The sequence below is a fragment of the Myotis daubentonii genome, chromosome 3 (genome assembly GCF_963259705.1).
Source record: "Myotis daubentonii chromosome 3, mMyoDau2.1, whole genome shotgun sequence".
In the NCBI taxonomy this organism is placed as follows: Eukaryota; Metazoa; Chordata; class Mammalia; order Chiroptera; family Vespertilionidae; genus Myotis; species Myotis daubentonii.
The window spans coordinates 106846716-106865686 of record NC_081842.1 but is presented as its reverse complement, the minus strand read 5'-3'; the positions used below and the strand labels follow the sequence as shown (position 1 = coordinate 106865686).

The 18971-nt window shown below is 44.7% G+C and overlaps 1 protein-coding gene and 1 long non-coding RNA gene across 2 annotated transcripts in view; one reads left to right on the top strand and one right to left on the bottom strand.

Moving 5' to 3' along the window:
- The window catches only part of LOC132230542 (transmembrane 4 L6 family member 4), a 42031-nt gene extending 37363 nt beyond the window's left edge, over positions 1-4668 (top strand). The window contains exons 4-5 of the mRNA XM_059688155.1: positions 917-1106; positions 4119-4668. Coding sequence (XP_059544138.1) covers positions 917-1106; positions 4119-4136 — 208 coding nt within the window. The 3' untranslated portion in view covers positions 4137-4668. The remainder of the gene's footprint in view (positions 1-916; positions 1107-4118) is intronic.
- On the bottom strand, positions 1069-16810 carry LOC132230543 (uncharacterized). Its single transcript, XR_009451883.1, has 3 exons — positions 16691-16810; positions 9923-10019; positions 1069-1164 (listed from the first exon to the last, which is right to left on the bottom strand). It is a non-coding gene; the product is annotated as an uncharacterized LOC132230543 (long non-coding RNA).
- Positions 16811-18971: the final 2161 nt, after the last annotated feature.

Sequence of the window (18971 nt, the reverse complement as noted above, 5' to 3'; positions counted from 1 at the left end):
TAAGGCAGCAGATTACTTAGTGCTTCTAGGTAATTAAATCTTTTTGCAAGTGGAATTCCCACATGTTGACAAAAATATACTTGAGTCAAATTTACAATTTGTTTAGAATTAGGCCTTTAAAAAAGACAAGCTCTCCCCTTTAACTATGTGACACGATTATACTTTACATGACTTCAGATGGCCACTAGACGTGGCAGAATTTGTCAAATGTCCAAGTGGTCCCAAATCACAGTAGGTGGAACCAAGCCCAGGTGGTGAGATTCTTTTCCTGGAGTGTCTTCATTTTCCTGGCTCCCCGGTAGATACTGAGTTTACCCATCCTCTCAGTCAGCTCACAAAAGTCACTCTGTCACTGAGCTCTATGACCTATGGGAAATCACTTAACCTCTCTGTGCCTCAATGTCTTTATTTGTAAAATGAAATAAAAGAAGCATAAGACTTCTACAAGAAATAAAATAGTTATGGGTAGCTCAGTTGTTGATCATTGACCTATAAATCAGGAGGTCACGGTTAGTTTCCCAGTCAGGGTACATGCCTGTGTTGCGGGCTCAATCCCCAATGTGGGCATGCAGGAGTCAACCAATCAATGATTCTCTCTCATCATTGATGTTTCCTTCTCTCTCTCTCCCTTTCCCTTCATCTCTGAAATCAATAAAAACATATTTTTTAAATTTTTTAAAAAGAAATAAAATAGTTAATAGTTTAAAATGTTTGGAACAGGATCTTACACATAGTATATAGTCTATAGACATGTTAGGTATTGTTGTAAAAGTATTGATATTATAGGATATTTTTCTTATGGCACTTATGTTTTTGGATGAAAGTACTTCAAAAGGAAAATTATTATTGTGACTTTCTAGTCTAGGTATTGCCTACATTTTACAGCTGTTTCCTTTCTTTCCCATGCCCCTGACAGGGATTACCTCAATGACAAAGCCTTATGGAGCAAGTGCAAGGAGCCCAAAAACGTGGTGTCCTGGAATCTGACCCTCTTCTCCATCCTGCTCATCATAGCAGTGTTCCAGATGCTTCTCTGCACCATCCAGGTGGTTAACGGCCTCCTGGGGACCCTGTGTGGAGACTGCCGGTGTTGTGGCTGCTGCAGGGTAAGTTAGGTCTTTGTCCTTACTCCTCAGGATGGGAAGCCAAGGCTGGCCTCCAGCACTAGTGGAATGACAGGGTGGAGAGGGTTGCAGTTACAGAAAGCCACAGCCAGGCTGGACAGTCTGGCAGCCCCCTCTGTCAACCCAGGGAACAGTGACATTGTGTTGCTGGAACCCAGAAACTCTGTCCTCTGTGCATGTTAACATTTCCAGGCTCAAATTGGCCCAAATTTTTAGCTTCACACTCAGTCCTGGAGGCAAAGGACTGGGTATGCATTGATAAATGTGCAGTGATGTCATGTGAAAGTCCCCAGGAAGTGGGCATGTGTCACTGTAGTGCATCACAGCCTGGCCCGAAATGTTCTCCCCATTTTCTAACTAGAGCTACAGAGTGGGCTAAAGTTGCCAAGTAGTATGCAGAACACGCTTCAAGATATTTTATTTTCTCTGTAAAAGAACAGAACATACCAATTAAAAATAAACAACTACATTTTGATGAGATATCTGATATAAAAGAGAGAAATATTCCTAAAGTGGGGGGAAAGGAAAAGTACAAAAAGTTTAGTCTCAAAATTGATGATAAGTTATCAGCAAGGATATAAAAATAAAAATAAAACTATGGGAAGTAAGATAGTGCATTAATTTCAACTAATGACCAAACCAGATCAGACAAAGCTATTTAAATACTCAGATTTGTGTAGGGGGTGGGGGGGAGGTGGGGAGGGCATAAACAACATGGTCCTCTAATTGGAAATTGTGCAAATAAAGTAAATACATGTCTATCTACTTAACATAATATTGTAAAAATAATTCCCTAATTTTAAAGGATTCAAATAATTTTCTTTAAATATTTAGCAAGCATTATATGTCTGTAAGTCAAAAGTTGTGTGTGTGTGTGTGTGTGTGTGTGTGTGTGTGTGTGTGTGTGACACATACAGCTATATAGAGAGGTATTCCATTGGGAAGGCTGCATCCTGCCCTTGTCTTCTGTTCCCCCAGTTCCCCCAGTTCTTCACCCAGAAAATGTTACCTAATTTCTCATATATCCTCCCAGAGTTTCTTTTTTATTGTTTTTATTTCCCTTACCTTGAAAGGATTTTATCAAAACTTATTACTAATGTTTATGAGATAGTGTTATTTAAAAAGAGCAAAATACAAAATAGATGTATGCAGGATATAAAAGTATGTAAATAAGAAAAAACCAATACTTTAAATAAAAAAGACCTAAAGGAAATCCAACTAAAGTGTTAAATAATAGTTGCTTGTGGGTAAGAAGGCTTTCATTTTTGTTCTTCTTCCTACTTTATATTATTTAATATCTAACCATTATATATTTTAAAATATAAAAGAGTAAACAAAAAGTTCCAGAAATCTACTGTAAAATGCATATATTATAAGTAAATTTTACTGGATATGGATTTTTTTCTATAAATTTTCAATTCTATTGTGTTGTATTTAATTTTTTTGTCAATAAACACAATTGGAGAGAAAACTACCAGTTATTCATCAAAATTATTTTTATGATAGCAGTGAGAATATTGAGCACTTGAATCTTGTGATTCCTCCTAAATGAATTCTTGCTTTCTGAATCAGCAATTTTATTTCAAACACCAATATTATTTATTTTCCTGCTTTCACACTTTATAGTTAGGTAGAAAATTTTTATTGCAAGACTTATTGAAAATACAACTGCTCTTTGAATACAAGATAGTAGTTTACTAAATCTGAGGATTATCTGTATATATAACCACATACCCATAAATGTCAGTACATTGACTCTTTTCAGTGAGTGTCATTTACTCAAATATCATATTTTTGAAATTTTAATGAATAAATCATTGATAGGCAAAAGGCAGTAGATGAACCCTGTTGAAATTCCCTCCCACCCTTTCTCCTTTCCTTCTTCCCTTATTTCCTTCCTTCCTTCTTCATCTTTTTATTTTGAAAACTTCAAATCTATATAAATTTCAGAAGAATACTGCAATATACACCTGATCTTTTTCACCTGGATATACAAGTTGTTCAATTTTGGCTCACTCTCTCTTTTTTAACCACTGGAAAGTATTTTGTAGACATTGTGGAACTTCATTACTAAATATTTCGGTGAACGTTAAACTCAGTCTGGTGAGGATTCCTCTCTAGTTGCCAATTTGCCTCTCAGAGAGCAGGTCAGCATTACCCACCCCCCCCCCCCCCCAAGTAGGTCGCTGAGGAAAGGCAGAAAGACAGAAAGATGTGGGCTCTCTCAGCAGTTATTTAATAGCTGAATTACCCACACAAGCTGCCTAACTTCTCAGAGCCATAGTTACCTCAACCACCTTTACTGAACTTCTACAGAAAGTGAGCAGAGCAGATTCATTCATCCAGGCAGAAAATATTTATGAGAGGTTCCTGAGTCTGGCACAATCCTCGGAAGAGGCAAGAAATAAAAATGTGCTTTAAAATCCAAGCCATGGCCTGGGATGAGTGACAGCTAGGCAGTCTTGGCCAAGTCAGTTGCCCTCATCTGTTTCTTTGTAAAACGTGATTGTTAGACTAACTTCGCAAAGTTGTTGACTGAGCATCTAATATGGGGTAATTAATATACATTCATTTGAACAGTTAAAAGGCTCGGTACATTGCACTGATTGTTATTTACTAACAGCATGAAAATCAGTGAGACAGCATAGCTTCCAGAAAAGGAACACAATCTCCGAGTTCAGCCTCCCTGGGTTCAAATCCTGGCTACTTAGCTGTGGCTTTAGAGGCATCACTTGAACTCTCTGTGCTTCTTATAGAAATTGTTTTTAATAATAACTGATGCAAAATAAAATGAAGCTTCAACTCCTATAACCTAAACACAGTCAAAAGATTAAATAAAGCTCTGAAACAAAGTCAGAATAGAATATAAATATCCAATAAGTAACCAATGAGGGGCAGGAGTAATCAGAGAAGAGGTGACAGAGAATGGAGGGAAAGGGGAGAAGTAAGCCAAAAAAATTATGTCATACTTAATTAACTTTTTCTACCTTCTAGGGAGATGGACCAGTTTAAACCTCTGTGATGACTTTCTGTTAACTCGATGGCATGTGAGAAGACATTCAAAGTAATCTCTCCTTGGGGTTGTCTGTTTCCATCTTAGCTCAACTTGGCGCTTTATGTTAACTTTGAATAAAAAAACAGATTGCCCACATAAGTTAGATTTATAAATCTTTCAAATTAGCTTCCCGTTAGAATGGAAGAGCTGGTAAAAAGCTAATTTTTCACAACTTTTTCTTCAAGAATGAAAAATGGATGTCACCTGTACTACCACACTGCTTCTTTGTATATATGGGTGTTTATGTTTATTGGAAGTTTAACATAATTGAAAGGATAAAATCACTTTAAAATGAGCAGCTAAGACCAATTTTGTTGTCAAGATTTCTGGAAAAAAAGAATGACTGACCTGTCAAAAATAATTTTAATAGCTGTCCTTTGGCTAACTTGTTTGAACTAATTGTACCTATTCATTTGAATAAGGGTTTCCTTATAAATATTACATTAAAATACTAATTCAGTGGTAGATAATAAAGATGGTGAGTGTTTCGGGAAGGAGGGGCAAAAGGTTGCTTCCTTTAATCAAACAAAAAATATGTTTTAAAGTTGATTTTTTTAAAATAACTTGTCAGCCAATGGCCCAGGGTTAAGATAATAGATATTATTAATTCTATGTGTTATATTGTGACACTAAGACTTTAGTTTTATGGGTCAGGCACTAATATACAGTTAACTCCATTGTGTTGATTTAAGTTCAAACCTCAACTGCATCATATACCAGCTTGGAATCCTGTGAAAGTTACTTTCTAAGTCTCAGTTTCCTCATCTGTAAAAGGACGGTTAAGAAATGTCGAAGTCCCAAGGATGAAACCGGGAGGCCTGTGCGATTGTCCACATGGCTCGTGCACAGTGAGGACCTCAGAGGGAGTTACAAGCCAGCAAGTCTCACCTCTGCACCTGCCAAGCTCATAGGCACACTGACAATGGGGCTTCTTATAGCCGTTAACAAAGCAGTTACCAATCACCCCTGAGTGTTGGCCACTGGGGGAATCACCACTGAAGACTCGAGGAGTTACACGTCTTTTGATTTTGCCCTCACTGTAATGAGATCTCTGAGATCAGAGGTCAAACCTGGCACTCAACAGGAAGAAGGAGGAAAGGCAGGCAGTTACGCATTACGTTCTCCTTGAGGGACCTATAAACACACACACACACACACACACACACACACACACACACACACACACAGAGAGTTTCAAATGCGTTGAGACCTCTTGTTCTCAAATGTGGCCAATCATCACAATCACCCAGGAAATGTTCTAAAATTATGATTCCTGAACCCCAGCATAGGCCTACTGCATCTGAAATATCAGGCATGAGGCATGGATGTCTATCTCTGGTGTTACTTACTTTTTAAAGCTGCTGAGTTTTAAAAACTAAAAACTAGCCACTGTGAGCAACCATTGACTAGACCACAGACTGGCAGGCACCAAGAATAAAAAGGAGTCAGACCCCACTGGGAGCTCACACTCTACAGATCACCGTTAACCCTTGTAGTATATGCCGAATCCTAAAGGTCACACCGGTAACTATGTGCCAGAAGTTCAGAGACAGCAGAGCATTGGGACTGACTCATCAACCTAAGTTCTTTGTTGAGGAAATAAGAATGTGGAGGAGGCATCACTTCCTTATTTAGGGCTTTTCATTGAAACACATTTTAGAAATGAAGGTTTGTATTCATCATCAAATCCAGTTTCATTATTTTATAATTAAAGAAGTGACACACAACTTTGATAAATGTTTACACAAAAGCCATTTTCCAAATGCAATTACTATAAAATTGGGAAAAATAGCTTGCCATGGATAAGAGGACTTGGAAGGAAGAGACAGGAAACAAAGGGTAAGGTTGAATGGGCCCTTCCTTTGCAGATCCTCCCATACACACACACACACACACACACACACCAAGGTTGGTAATAAAATTGTCCATAAATTTTCCTTATGTGAGTTCCTAACTTGGTATTGCTTTCTTGAGTACGTGATTTGGTCTCTACATTTTGGAGTACAAAAGCACAAAGGAAAGAACAGTATCTCATCCGAGGCTACACCCCAGTGCCTAACAAGGAACCTAGCACATGGTAGGCAATCCATAGATGCGCTGTGTCAGTGGAGGTGCCCAGAACCCACGCCATTTCTCCTACACCCCCAGGCTGAGTAAGGTAGTGCTCCTGGCCCTGAAATAAACTGTAAGAAGATTTCCATACTGAGCCAGGAAAAAAAAGTAGGAAGTGGGCATCTGAGCTACAAATTGAACAAAGGGGCTGACATGAGCTTATGGATCCATGACAGGCCCATGAGTATAGAAGTTTAAACTGTGTTTCCTACAACTGCATGTGGTTCCTGACTCTGAGCACGTGGCACTGGGCGTTAACCTGGGCTATTTGTGGAACTCTCCCTCTGCCTCAGTCCTACTGAGTCTATGAGCATAAGGCCAAAGGCCTACCTGGTAGGTGTCTGCCCAGGAATGAGGACAGCTCTGCTCTGAACAGCTTAAGGAAGACACTAGGACTCTGAGTCCCAAACAAACCTGAACACCAATGGTTAGGTGGACCATCCCAACCAAATGGGATCATCCCAGTTATCACATCATACCTCTTTAATGGACTAAGACCCAGGTGGTGGCAGGATATGACTGAGGACTTTGTGTTGGCCTCAGGCAAAACACACGTGAAGTACACACAAACCCAGGGTAACTGGCTTGGCACACAACTACACATATTGTAATCCATGGAGTTTATTCATCTAAAAGGTGAAATGGGACAAAAGTAAGAAGAGGGAAGAAGTGACAGAGGTAGAAGACAAAGAGGAGAAAGAAGAACAAAATAATCCAGGGTTTAGAAAAATTTATGGGAAAGGACCACTGATTGTACTCCAAGGAGAAAAAATAATCTGCCGTTCTATAAAATTCTCTTGTTCTGCCCTAGCCGGTTGGCTCGGTGGATAGAGCGTCAGCATGCACACTGAAGGGTCCCAGGTTCGATTCCAGTCAAGGGCATATACCTTGGTTGCGAGCACGTCCACAGTGGGGGCTGTGCATGAGGCAGCTGATTGATGTTTCTCTCTCATCAATGTTTCTAACTCTCTATCTCTCTCCCTTCCTCTCTATAAAAAATCAATAAAACATATATTTTTTTAAAATTCTCTTGTTCTGTGTTAGAAATGATAATAAGCTGACCCTGATCTAAACACAACATATCACTAAGGTTTAAATCAGAGATCAAATCTATATATATAAAAGGCTAAGCAACCATCCGACCGGCCATTAGGTATGATGTGCACTGACCACCAATGGGCAGATACTCAACACGGGAGCTGCCTAGTGACAACAACTCTCGCAATCTGGGACCCTTCCAGGGATGTTGGAGAGCCAGTTTCAGCCCAATCCCTGCAGACCAAGTCAAGGGATCCCACCTGCCAGAGGGACCCTGCTCACTCCCCATATGCCCTTCAAGCCCCAGCTCCGCCCCAGTTGCAGCAGCCAGGGAGGGACCATGGAAGGTTGACTCTAGGGCGTTTCTGGCCAGTCTCACCCAGTCCTGTCTTGCTGGCCACCTTCTAATTAATTTCCTTTCAATGTGCACGAATCTGTGCACCAGGACACTAGTCTATATATATATCAACACTAATAAAAGAGAAAAATGGTAATTGGCGTACGAGCTACCCTTTTCATTGGCTAATCAGGGCTATATGCAAATTAACTGCCAACTAAGATTGGCAGTTAACTGACAACTAAGATTGGCAGTTAACTGCCAACAAGATGGCGGTTAATTTGCATATGTAGGCACAATGCAGGGAGGCGAAAGGGAAAGCAGGAAGAAGCCCCCTGCCACTGACAGTGATCGGAAACCCAGTGGGGAGCTAAGAGCTGGCGGGCAGGGCAAAGGCGGCCCTGGGGCTGCCTTTGCCCTGCCCCCCAGCCATGATCGGAGAATCAGGTGCCTTTTCCTCCCTGGCCAGTGATAGCAGGAAGTAGGGGTGGAGCCAGCGATGGGAGCTGGGCATGGTCGAAGCTGGCAGTCCCAGGAGCTAGGGGTCCCTTGCCTGGGCCTAAAGCGAAGCCCACGATCGTGGGGCCGCTGCCACTGCAGGTCCCCGCTGCCCGGGCCGGACGCTTAGGCCAGAGGCGTCAGGCCAGGGCAAGGGGCCAATCCTGCGATTGGAGGGTGATGGGGGTCAATGCCTGAGAGCTCCCAGTATGTGAGAGGGGGTAGGCTGGGCTGAGGGACACTCCCCCACACACACACCCAGTGCACGAATTTCGTGCACCGGGCCCCTAGTGTGTGTGTGTGTGTGTGTGTGTGTGTGTGTGTGTGTGTGTATATATATATATATATATATATATATATATATATATATATATATATATATAAAAGCCCAAGCGATTGTTACAGCCGAAAGACCAGAACAATCGGAACGACCGGAATGACCAGTCAACCAGTCGCTATGATGCACACTGACCACCAGGTGGTGGTCAGTGCGCTCCCACAGCCAAGTTCCCACGGCCCTTCCTCCCAGCCGGTCAACCTCCTGTGGTCCCTCCCCCATCAACCAACCTCCTGCAACCCCTCTCCCCTACCCAGCCAACCTCCTGTGGACCAGGCCAACCTCCCACAGACCCTGGTCCTGCCCCTGGCTGGCCAGCCTCCTGCAGTCCCTCCCCCCTGCTGGCTGGCAGCCCCCCAATAGACCCTGATCAGGGGGCCAGCCGGCCAACCTCCTAGGGTCCTCCCCCCACCTGGCCAGCCCCCTATAGGCCTTGATCACTGGCCAGGCTGAGGAACCCCACCCATGCACGAATTTGTACACTGGGCCTCTAGTATACACAAAAATATCAAGGACTTGCCCTTAGTAATTGCAAGAATGAGTTGCACATTCTCTAAAAGATGTGTCTTCTTGTCTGATGCTGGAGCTGTACGTCTACAGGGCGGGCATCAGCCACGGAAGGTGCATGTAAAGTGTGAGAGCAAGAGCAAGCTCTAACCACAAGCATGAGCTGAACTGACACCCACGTCAGTTCTTACTGCCTGTGGCTTCAGAGGTGCAGGGCTCCTGAAGAAGCTGAAACCCTTTGCCACAGAGCTGCACAACCTCTCCCTGGCCCAGCAGTTGGAGAAGCTGGGGGAGCTGGGGATGACGAGGGCTGTAGGACCACCTGCTGCCCGACATCTTGAGGGAGGTGGCATGTGGGCAGCACTTGTCTGAGCCAGGGGTGCTGCTGCTTCCCTTGGCCTCCACAGCTCATAGAGCCACTCTCAGGGTGCACCCCAGCAGGAAATGGAGGAATGGGGACTTGGGGGACTGGAGTTTGGCTTAGCCAAGTTGACAAGTTACAAAGCCACCACATGCAGTTTGCAGAAGGCAATGGGGTTTTAGTTGTGTGAGTGCATGTACTGTTTCTTAGTGTAGGTCAGGGGTTCTCATCCTCACACTTGGGACCAGATCGTTCTCTGTCAAGGGTGGGAGGGCTGTCTCATGCCCTTCAGGATGTTTCGCAGCATCCTTGGCCTCTACCTCCCAGTGCTAGTCCCAGCTTCTCCTACTCAATTGTGATATCAATATATATCCAGACATTGCAAGTGTCCCCAGGGGCAAACCTCCATAGCTGTGAATTGCTGGGCTGGGTCGTGTGCTGCTTGAGGAGAACAATTCATTTTTCCTCCTGGAAACCAGCAGTGCTTTGCATGTAGAATGAGCTTAGTAGTTGCTGAGCGAATGCACATAGAAGTGCATAAGCAGATACTTACCCATCAGCGTAGGGACAGACTGCACTTGAAGGAAGGTACCTGCTCCTGAAATGGTCTTCCTGCCATGGTTTTCATGACTGTGTTCATGTCTCCCATCCTATCTAATAATAGACAAATAGGGTAATTAACCATAACTCCAACATGCTTCCCATTGGCTAATCAGGGCGATATGCAAATTAACTGCCAACCAAGGTGGTGGCCGGCAGCCACGTAGCTAAAGCAAACAGGAGGCTTGGTTGCCCTGGCGATGGAGGAAGCCAAGAGTCCCTGCCTGCTGCTGCCAGGCTCTGAGCTGCACTCTAAGCAACTATGTTGCAATTATAGAACCTAAACAAACCCCAGATACCTGCTTTCAGCCAGCCGGACCTCAGAGCTGGAGCTGCAACAGTGTTTCAATTATAGAAGCTAAACAAACACAGATACCTGCTTTCAGCAGCTGAGGCCTCAAGCTGGAGCCAGCTCTCAGCTCCAGTGACAGCCATAGAAGGTAAATAAATCCCAGAATAAAAAAAAGAAAAGAAAAAAAGGAGAGGTTGGGAGCTTCAGTCACCCACCAGCCTGAAAATGGCCCTCAGCCCCTCACCCAGACTGGCCAGGCACCCAAGCAGGACCCCCACCCTGATCCGGGACACCCTTCAGGGCAAACCAACTGGCCCCCACCCTTACATCAGGCCTTTATCCTATATCGTAAAAGGGTAATATGCAAACTGACCCAAACAGCAGAAAGACTGGGAATGACTAGTCACTATGACACACACTGACCACCGGGGGGCAGATGCTCAATGCAGGAGCTGCCCTCTGGTGGTCAGTGCGCTCCCACATGGAGGAGCTCTGCTCATCCACAAGCCAGGCTGATGGCTGCCAGTACAGCGGTGGTGGTGGGAGCCTCTCCTGCCTCCTTATCAGTGCTAAGGATGTCCGACTGCAGTTTAGGCCTGCTCCCCGCTGCCAAATGGACATCCCCCGAGGGCTGCCGGGCTTCCAGAGGGATGTCTGATTGCCATCTTAGGCCCAATCCCCCAGGGAGCAGGCCTAAGCCAGCAAGTGGTCATCCCCTAAGGGGTCCCAGACTGCGAGAGGGCACAGGCCGGGCTGAGGGGACCCCCCCCCCAGAGTGCACAAATTTTTGTGCACCGGGCCTCTAGTCCTATCTAATAATAGACAAACATGGTAATTAATCATACCTCCGCTACGCTTCCCATTGTCTAATCAGGGTGATATGCAAATTAACTGCCAACCAAGATGGTGGCCGGCAGCCACGCAGCTGAAGTGAATATAAGGCTTGGTTGCCCTGGCGATGGAGGAAGCCAAGGTTCCCTGCCTGCTTGGCCCAGCTCTGAGCTCCGGATGCAACAATGTTGCAATTATAGAAGCTAAACAAACCCCAGATACCTGCATTCAGCCAGCCGGGCTCAGAACTGGACCCGCAAAAAAGTTTCAATTACAGAAGGTAAATAAATCCCAGAATAAAAAAAAGAAAAAGAAAAAAAGGAGAGACTGGGAGCTTCAGTTGCAGGCTTGGCCAGCCTGAAAATGGCCCTCAGCCCCTCATCCAGGCTGGCCAGGCACCCCAGTGGGGACCCCTACCCGTGAAGGGGGTGCGGGCAGCCTGAAAACAGCCATCAGTCCCTCATCCAGGCTGGCCAGGTACCCCAGTGGGGACCCCCACCCTGATCCGGGACAGCATTCAGGGCAAATCAGCCAGCCCCCACGCATGCACCAGGCCTCTATCCTATATAGTAAAAGGGTAATATGCAAACATAAGGCTTTCATGGTGGTCCTGTGAATTTTCATTTTCCCTTCTCATTTTTGTTCTTCTGCTGTTAAAATCTTAGGCCTGAGGCCTACTTCAATGATAAGGTATTTATTTTGGTAGCGACACCTGATGCACACTTAATTCAAAAGATGTGCAGAGTCTTTTTATATGGAAGCAGTCTCCTTGGTGCTTGAGGACACCCTTCAGAATGCTTTCCCCAGATAGCTGAGGGCAGTCACAAATGCCAGGAGGTGAGGTCAGTGCCAAATCTGGCGACACTCCTAAAGCACTGGTTCCAAATTGTGGGATCTGTTGGCAGCAGGCTGCCTAATACCAGTTGGATCTCCTGCTGAGCTATAGTTTGCTTTATTATGAGGCTTTAAACATTTTTTACAATTTGTTCCTTGTATTCATGTGAGCTCTTTAATGATGTGTACCCTGCACTTCAGAATGCAGCTCTGCCACACAATGACATTGCTAACACTGTCTCAAAAGTTGAGTAAAGTTTTTCTTTTTCTTTTCTTTTTTTAAATATATTTTATTGATTTTTCACAGAGAGGAAGGGAGAGAGATAGAAAGTTAGAGACATCAGTCAGCTGCCTCCTGCACATCTCCCACTGGGGATGTGCCCTCAACCCAGGTGCGTGCCCTTGACCAGAATCGAGCCCGGGACCCTTGAGTCCGCAGGCCGACGCTTTATCCACTGAGCCAAACCGGTTTCGGCTGAGTAAAGTTTTTCTTCCTGTTGGGAGTCATTAGAGATTACAGTGAACATGTCATTTCGCGACCTAATTCTCACAGTTGGAGTAGAATCATATTTGAGTCTCTACAGTGTGGTCATCCTTGGGCCTCCTGCCTGGATATCTCTAAATCAAGGCAACAAGACTTGAAGGATATCCTTGTTTACTTTTTCAGACTTGGCATTTGAGGCCATAATTTTTAAGACTTCATAGCACTTCCACATGACACCATTTCACTACAAGGGCATTAGCCATGTTCCCTGCTTTTGCAGGGATCTCCAGACAGGTCCTATCACATTGTTAAAGATGAGCCACACTCGACCCCAGTCTGCATCTTTGGAGACCCATATGTCTCCTGTTGGGAATGTCAGTCTAGTTTCCATGTTTAGTAAGTCTCACCACTTAGTGTTTATGTTGTCTTGCTCATGGAAAAGCAGAGCAAGAGAAACATGGGTACAGGCATTGAGGAGAGCTACTCTACCTAACAGATTTGGATTTTCTTTTATGTTTAGCACAGCAGTGATAGTTGGAAGGAATGACTAACGTGCAGGCAGAAGAAAGGAGGAACGGGCAACACTCTCTTTTCCACTCCCCCATCTCCGTCTCCCTCTTTTGCTCTCAAATGGAAAGTGAATGTCATTGGTCCCATTGAGGCATAGCAGCGACTATCTGTTGTTGCAAACAAACTGCTTTTTGTGAGAAGTTTCAACGTGATGAAGAACTGTAAGACCTACACCAGTGATCACATTCTGCCTCTAGCAAACAGGTTTTTGATAATAGGAGGAAATAGATCTACTCCACTTGCTGCTTTCCCATGTCAAGCAAGCATTTTGTACAGGGTACCAGAGATGTGAAATATGTGATACTTAGGAACTGTGATGCCTTCGGAAGTGTTTGTAGGCTTATACAGCTTCAAGTAGAGCAGCAACCAACCAGCGAAGGTGCCAAGAAAGGAGAAAGGAACCAGCTCTCAGCTCTTCTTCAGCATGGCAGTGTTGTGGGTGAGTTTTTAATCCTAGGCAGTGGCTACATCTGGCACTTAAAACAAAACATATATATATATATATATATATATATATATATATATATATATTCAATAATTTTTGTTTCTCCTTAGGATTAAGACTTTGGAACTATTTTGTATTTTGAATTACAGATGCTGTTTGAAGGAAAGAAATACTGATTCTAAGGTTTTTCAGAGGCTCTGGCAAGGGTGAGCAGGACATCCGAGTGGAGCGTATGCTAAGTGTAATCAGACAAATTCTATTTTCTTACTTGAGCAGCTATTTTATGGGACTGCTTATGTATGTCCGAGGAGCCCACAACTTCAGCCACACAACTTTTTGTACTGCAAGAACTCAACTTTTTGTAGCTTTTATTTCACATTTAATTTAAAGTAACTATAGCACTAAAATGCCTAGCAGAAGATTTTCCTCCAGACCTGTAAGGAAATTTTATGAAAAAAGATCCTTCAGTGGTTAAACGTCTCATGTCATTGGTGCTTCTGACCCTAATAGCACCACTAGACAACACAACAACCACATGGAAACATATTTTTGGAAGCAAAACTTTAATTTTATACGACATATGCTATGGAGAGTGAAGAAAATTTAAGGATTACTTGTTTTCTATTTTTTTCTTAACAAAATGGAATCCACTGTGTTGAAGATTCTTGATATTATGTGATTGTCTAACCATTTTTTATACCAATAAATTGAAATAAAATCCAGTATGATCATGGTCATTGAATGGATTAGTCTGAAAAGTTATATTTTATTTATGATTTTTAAAAATCAGGGTAACTAAACTTCTCATTGTGTTGTTTTGTTCTTCAATATACTTGTAATCCATGGAGAATTCCACTGATGAACATGATAATTTCCACATGTGTTTTATTTCTCAGTGAATTGTGTAAACTTTAATTTTGTTGAAGGTTGTATGTTAACTCTATGTTATGTTCTCATACCACTTCTTGAGAAGGAAGTTCTAATTTGAAATTGTATCATTTCCTTCAAAATGAAGGTCAATGCTTAGTTAAATAAAAGATTGATAACATCTTTTTTTAAAAAAATAAAAGAGCAGAAAGACTGGGAATGACTGGTCACTATGACACACACTGACCACCAGGGTGCAGATGCTCAATGCAGGAGCTGACCTCTGATGGTCTGTGAGCTCCCACATGGAGGAGCTCTGCTCAGCCACAAGCCAGGCTGATGGCTGACAGTACAGCGGTGGTGGTGGGAGCCTCTCCTGCCTCCTTAGCAGCGCTAAGGATGTCTGACTGCAGCTTAGGTCTGTTCCCCACTGGCAAGTGGACATCCCCTGAGGGCTGCTGGGCTGCCAGAGGAATGTCTGATTGCCAGCTTAGGCCCAATCCCCTGGGGAGCAGGCCTCAACCAGCAGGTGTTCATCCCCGGAGGGGTCCTAGACTGTGAAAGGGCACAGGCCGGGCTGAGGGGCCCCCCGCCCCCACGAGTGCACAAATTTTTGTGCACTGGGCCTCTAGTCCTATATAATAAAAGGCCAGTGACTGAAACAGTGGAATGACTAGAATGACCAGAGACCAGAACACCACGGCCCCTCACCCAGGCTGGCCCCACCCCACAGGGAGTGGTTAGGGGTGCCCCTAGGCAATGTGATAGGGTGTGAGTTTGATGGGGGAAAGTCACAGAAATAGGGGAGAAGGTTTTAAGGGTCTGCTGGGTTAGGTGGTCCGCCCGGAGTAGATTTGGAGTGTGCTGGGAAGGAAGAGTAAAATCTGATTGGAAAATGGCTCAGCACAGTACCTTTCTCATTGCAAACCAATGGACTGAATGGGCGGTTGTTTCATGAGTGCACTTGGGACCGACATGTTCATGGCAGCAGCAGTACTCCTGAAACTTCACTGATTCCAGATAGTAAACAGGTATCAACGTCAAAGAACAGAAAAATCCTCTCCAACTACAGGCCCTGAATGTTGCAACGTGACTGAAGGAAACACCACTTAAGGAGGAGCTAGAAAAACCGGAAGTATGTGACCAGAGGATTGTGGAATTGTGGAGAACGCCTGGGCGCCTACCACTAGAATGTGAGCCTGTTATTACGCATGTGCATAGTAAGCCCTATAGTCCTCAGTCTTGCAGTATTTGGATATGACTTCTGGCGGGAAATTATTTCAATTGAGGTTTGTACGAGGAAGATCAGAACTAAAGGTTTTGTTTGTTACCTTGGTTTGAAGCAGAAGAAAATGGGGTAGTGACGAATAAGAAACTTTGGAGATAGTGAAGGGCAGTTTGTCCAGACTGTTGAGACCTCAGAATTAGAGTTTAATTGGGATAGAAATCCTGCTAATAGCACCTGATGCCTGAAATCTGAGCACTCTATGTTTAGGTTTTCCAGTTCAAGTTTTTGGAGACTGCCTAATAAAACATTCCTGGTTGGAAAGTGCAGAACACCACGGCCCCTTGCCCAGGCTGGCCCTGCCTCCCAGGGAGCAGTTAGGGGTGATCATGCAGGCAGGCGAGTGGTTGGGGCAATGAGGCAGGCAGGCAGAGTCAGTTAGGGGTGATCAGAAGGCAGGCGAGTGGTTAGAGGTGATCAGGCAGGCAGGCGAGCAGTTAGGAGCCAGCGGTCCCAGATTGCAAGAGGGATGTCCAACTACCAGTTTAGGCCTGATCCACAGCAGGATTGGGCCTAAACTGGCAGTCAGACATCCCCCAAAAGGTACTGGATTGTGAGAGGATGCAGGCCGAGCTGATGGACCCTCTGGCCCCCATGCATAAATTTCACGCACCAGGCCTCTAGTATCTTTATATCCAGCCCAGACCACTGCCCTGCCCACTAAATGTCCGCTTTGGAATGTCTCCTTGGCCCCTCAAAGCAACATTTCTAAGTAAGATTCCCAGTCCCTCCACACATGCTTCTCCTGAACTCCTGGTTTCAGGAATGTCATCGCCTGCATTAAGAAGACATAGAACCTCAGGAGTGACTCTAGATGACTGCTCTAAATACACAACTTCTCAAGCCTTGCCCTTTCCGTGGCTCCATCGCCCAGCCCCTGGGGGCCTCTGAGCCATGCCAGGTCATAGCAGATGTTCACTGCATGGTGTGTTACCATTGTTGTGGCCATGCCACTGAACTATTCTGCTCCAAAGAAAGAAACAGCTAGTCTCTGGCTCTTTACAATCAAGCTCAAGCTCTTATAATTAAAACAACAACAACAACAAACCAACCCAGCATTCCTAGTTAATAAGCAGAAAACTTGGTGAGTTATAATAACAAGGATCATTTCACTTACTTCTCAGAACTGATCATGCGTTCACAATTGCCCATGTCTTGCCCTCTGCTTTCTTGACCTTGGTGAGGCTTCTAACCTTCCCACAGGCCCCCTGCTTGGCCACAGCCTGAGATAGCACTGAAGTGTCCCTTCCTCGGCTTCTCCAGGAAGTGGGCTGACCACAGTGAGGCATTTCCTGTCAGACCCCGGCCATTGTGCACCTTCCTGCTCAGCTGCCCAATGCCACTGAGATCTGCCCACCCATCCCTGTAAAAGGAAACCCTTTTCTCTTTGTGTCTGAGGCACCTGCATGTGCCTGAGATTGCATATTCTCCTGTGGAATCTGTCCTTTTGAATCAAGTTTCTTCTTGTCTAAGTCTGGGTTTGCCTATTTTGACACAACCCTCGGATATAGAAACTATGATTAGTCCATTTTGCTTCAGAGTAAAGTAAGGCTTAAAAAAAATCCTCATATTCCAGGGCCCCTTAAACAACAAATGGGACATCTGGATCCAAATCCAGATAGCTGGCTCTTGGAGGGTGAGCTTGTGCACTCTCAGCCAGGCTCACTCAGTGAGTGGCCTCACTGAGTCTCCTAACAGCATCTGAAGGGAAGCTTTCTTGGGCCACTTATGGTTCCTGTGTAGAATGAAATCACTAAAATATTGTTATTTTTAAAATGTTATCATTTATACTGTTCATTAATTCATAGTAACCTGAATTTGTGAAAACTATCAATTAAAATATTAAAATCAAAGCTTGTATTTTTATATAATCTTTCAAAGCGCCTATATCAGTACAACCACCCTCTGTGCCCCTGGTTGATCAATCCTATGTCTTTTGTTTCACAGTTATTTCTTTTTTTAATTAAATTTGTTGGGGTGACATTGGTAAATAAAATTATGTAGGTTTCAAGTGTACAATTCTATGGTACATCATCTATATATTGCATTGTGAGCCCACCATCCCAAGTATTTCTATTTAGTGATTTCATCCTGTCTGTGTGGAAGAAGCCAGGATGCAGGGGCAGATTTCTAGCATCATCAGGGTTGTTGTTTTTTTTAAAAAAAGGAAAGGAGATCCAAGATGGCAGCTGATGGGATGGCAGGCTGCAAGATAGTGTGTGAGTGAGAGAACAAAGGAGAGTGCATGGATATGCGGGGAGTGTCTGTGTTTTTGAGTGGGGGACAGCTATATTCCAAGGGACTGCTGGGAACTGCCGGACCTGGCTCTCCTGGTACGGGCAGCCTCTACTACTGTTGAAATCTCTCCTGGAGTGGCTGGCTCTGCCACAGAGACCATGCCATCTTGAAGGGGAGAGTGGCTGTGATTGGAAGCCCAGCCTTACCTTCAATTGAGGAGACCTTGGATATCTCCCAGGACCCTACAACCACAACCCCCAGGGACCAGCTGCCTCAATTGAAAACCCACGACCACCAGAACTCCAGCCTCCAAGACCGCAGGCTCCTGGATAGTCTGTCAAACGGGGAGACAGAGTGGCGCCGAATATATGGAGGAGCCCTGCGCCTTCTCACAGAGCAGATAGAAGGAACAGCTGAATCGAATAACACCCACCTGGAATTGACAAATTAAACACAGCTGGTGAGGCAATCGGTAGACAGAAAGGTCAGATATCGCCTAGAGCAGTGGTCTGCAAACTACGGCCCCTTGAGTATGGCTCTTCTACAAAATACCACGTGCGGGCAAGCACGTACAGTGCGATTGAAACTTCATGGCCACACACAAGGGGCCAAAGAGCTGCATGTGGCTCATGAGCCGCAGTTTGCCGACCACTAGCCTAGAGAAAGGTGTGGTCTGGGATCCAGGCTGGAGGGAGAAATGTGTGCAGTGGGATCTAGAGTCTCAGAGGAAGACTGCGCCTCACAAAATCCGCAACCGGAGGGGTCAGTATAGCCCAAAAATGTGCAAGGGGGTCCACGGGGCTTCTGGCAGAAGAGGACTCTAGAAATCAACCCACAGCTAGGCTGGGCCCAGAAAGGCAGCCTGAACTTCTACCAGTATACTGGCTGCGCAGTGACACTTGCAGTGCCAGGGGGAAAAGACGTGAGTCTTCACACTTACTCTGGCTTTTTTTTTCTTTTTAAATCCTTGCTTTTGATTACTAAGCCCAGTACGTTGGATCTTCCAATTAAAAACATTCACAGAGACTGCAGGGGAAAGTTGTTTTTGTGGAACCTGGGGATCAGAGTGGGGAGAGACTAACAGAAAACCAGCTTTGGGGCAGTCTGTCTCCCCAACCCAGTATTAAGTGCTGCAGGGAAAGCAATCTAAACACTG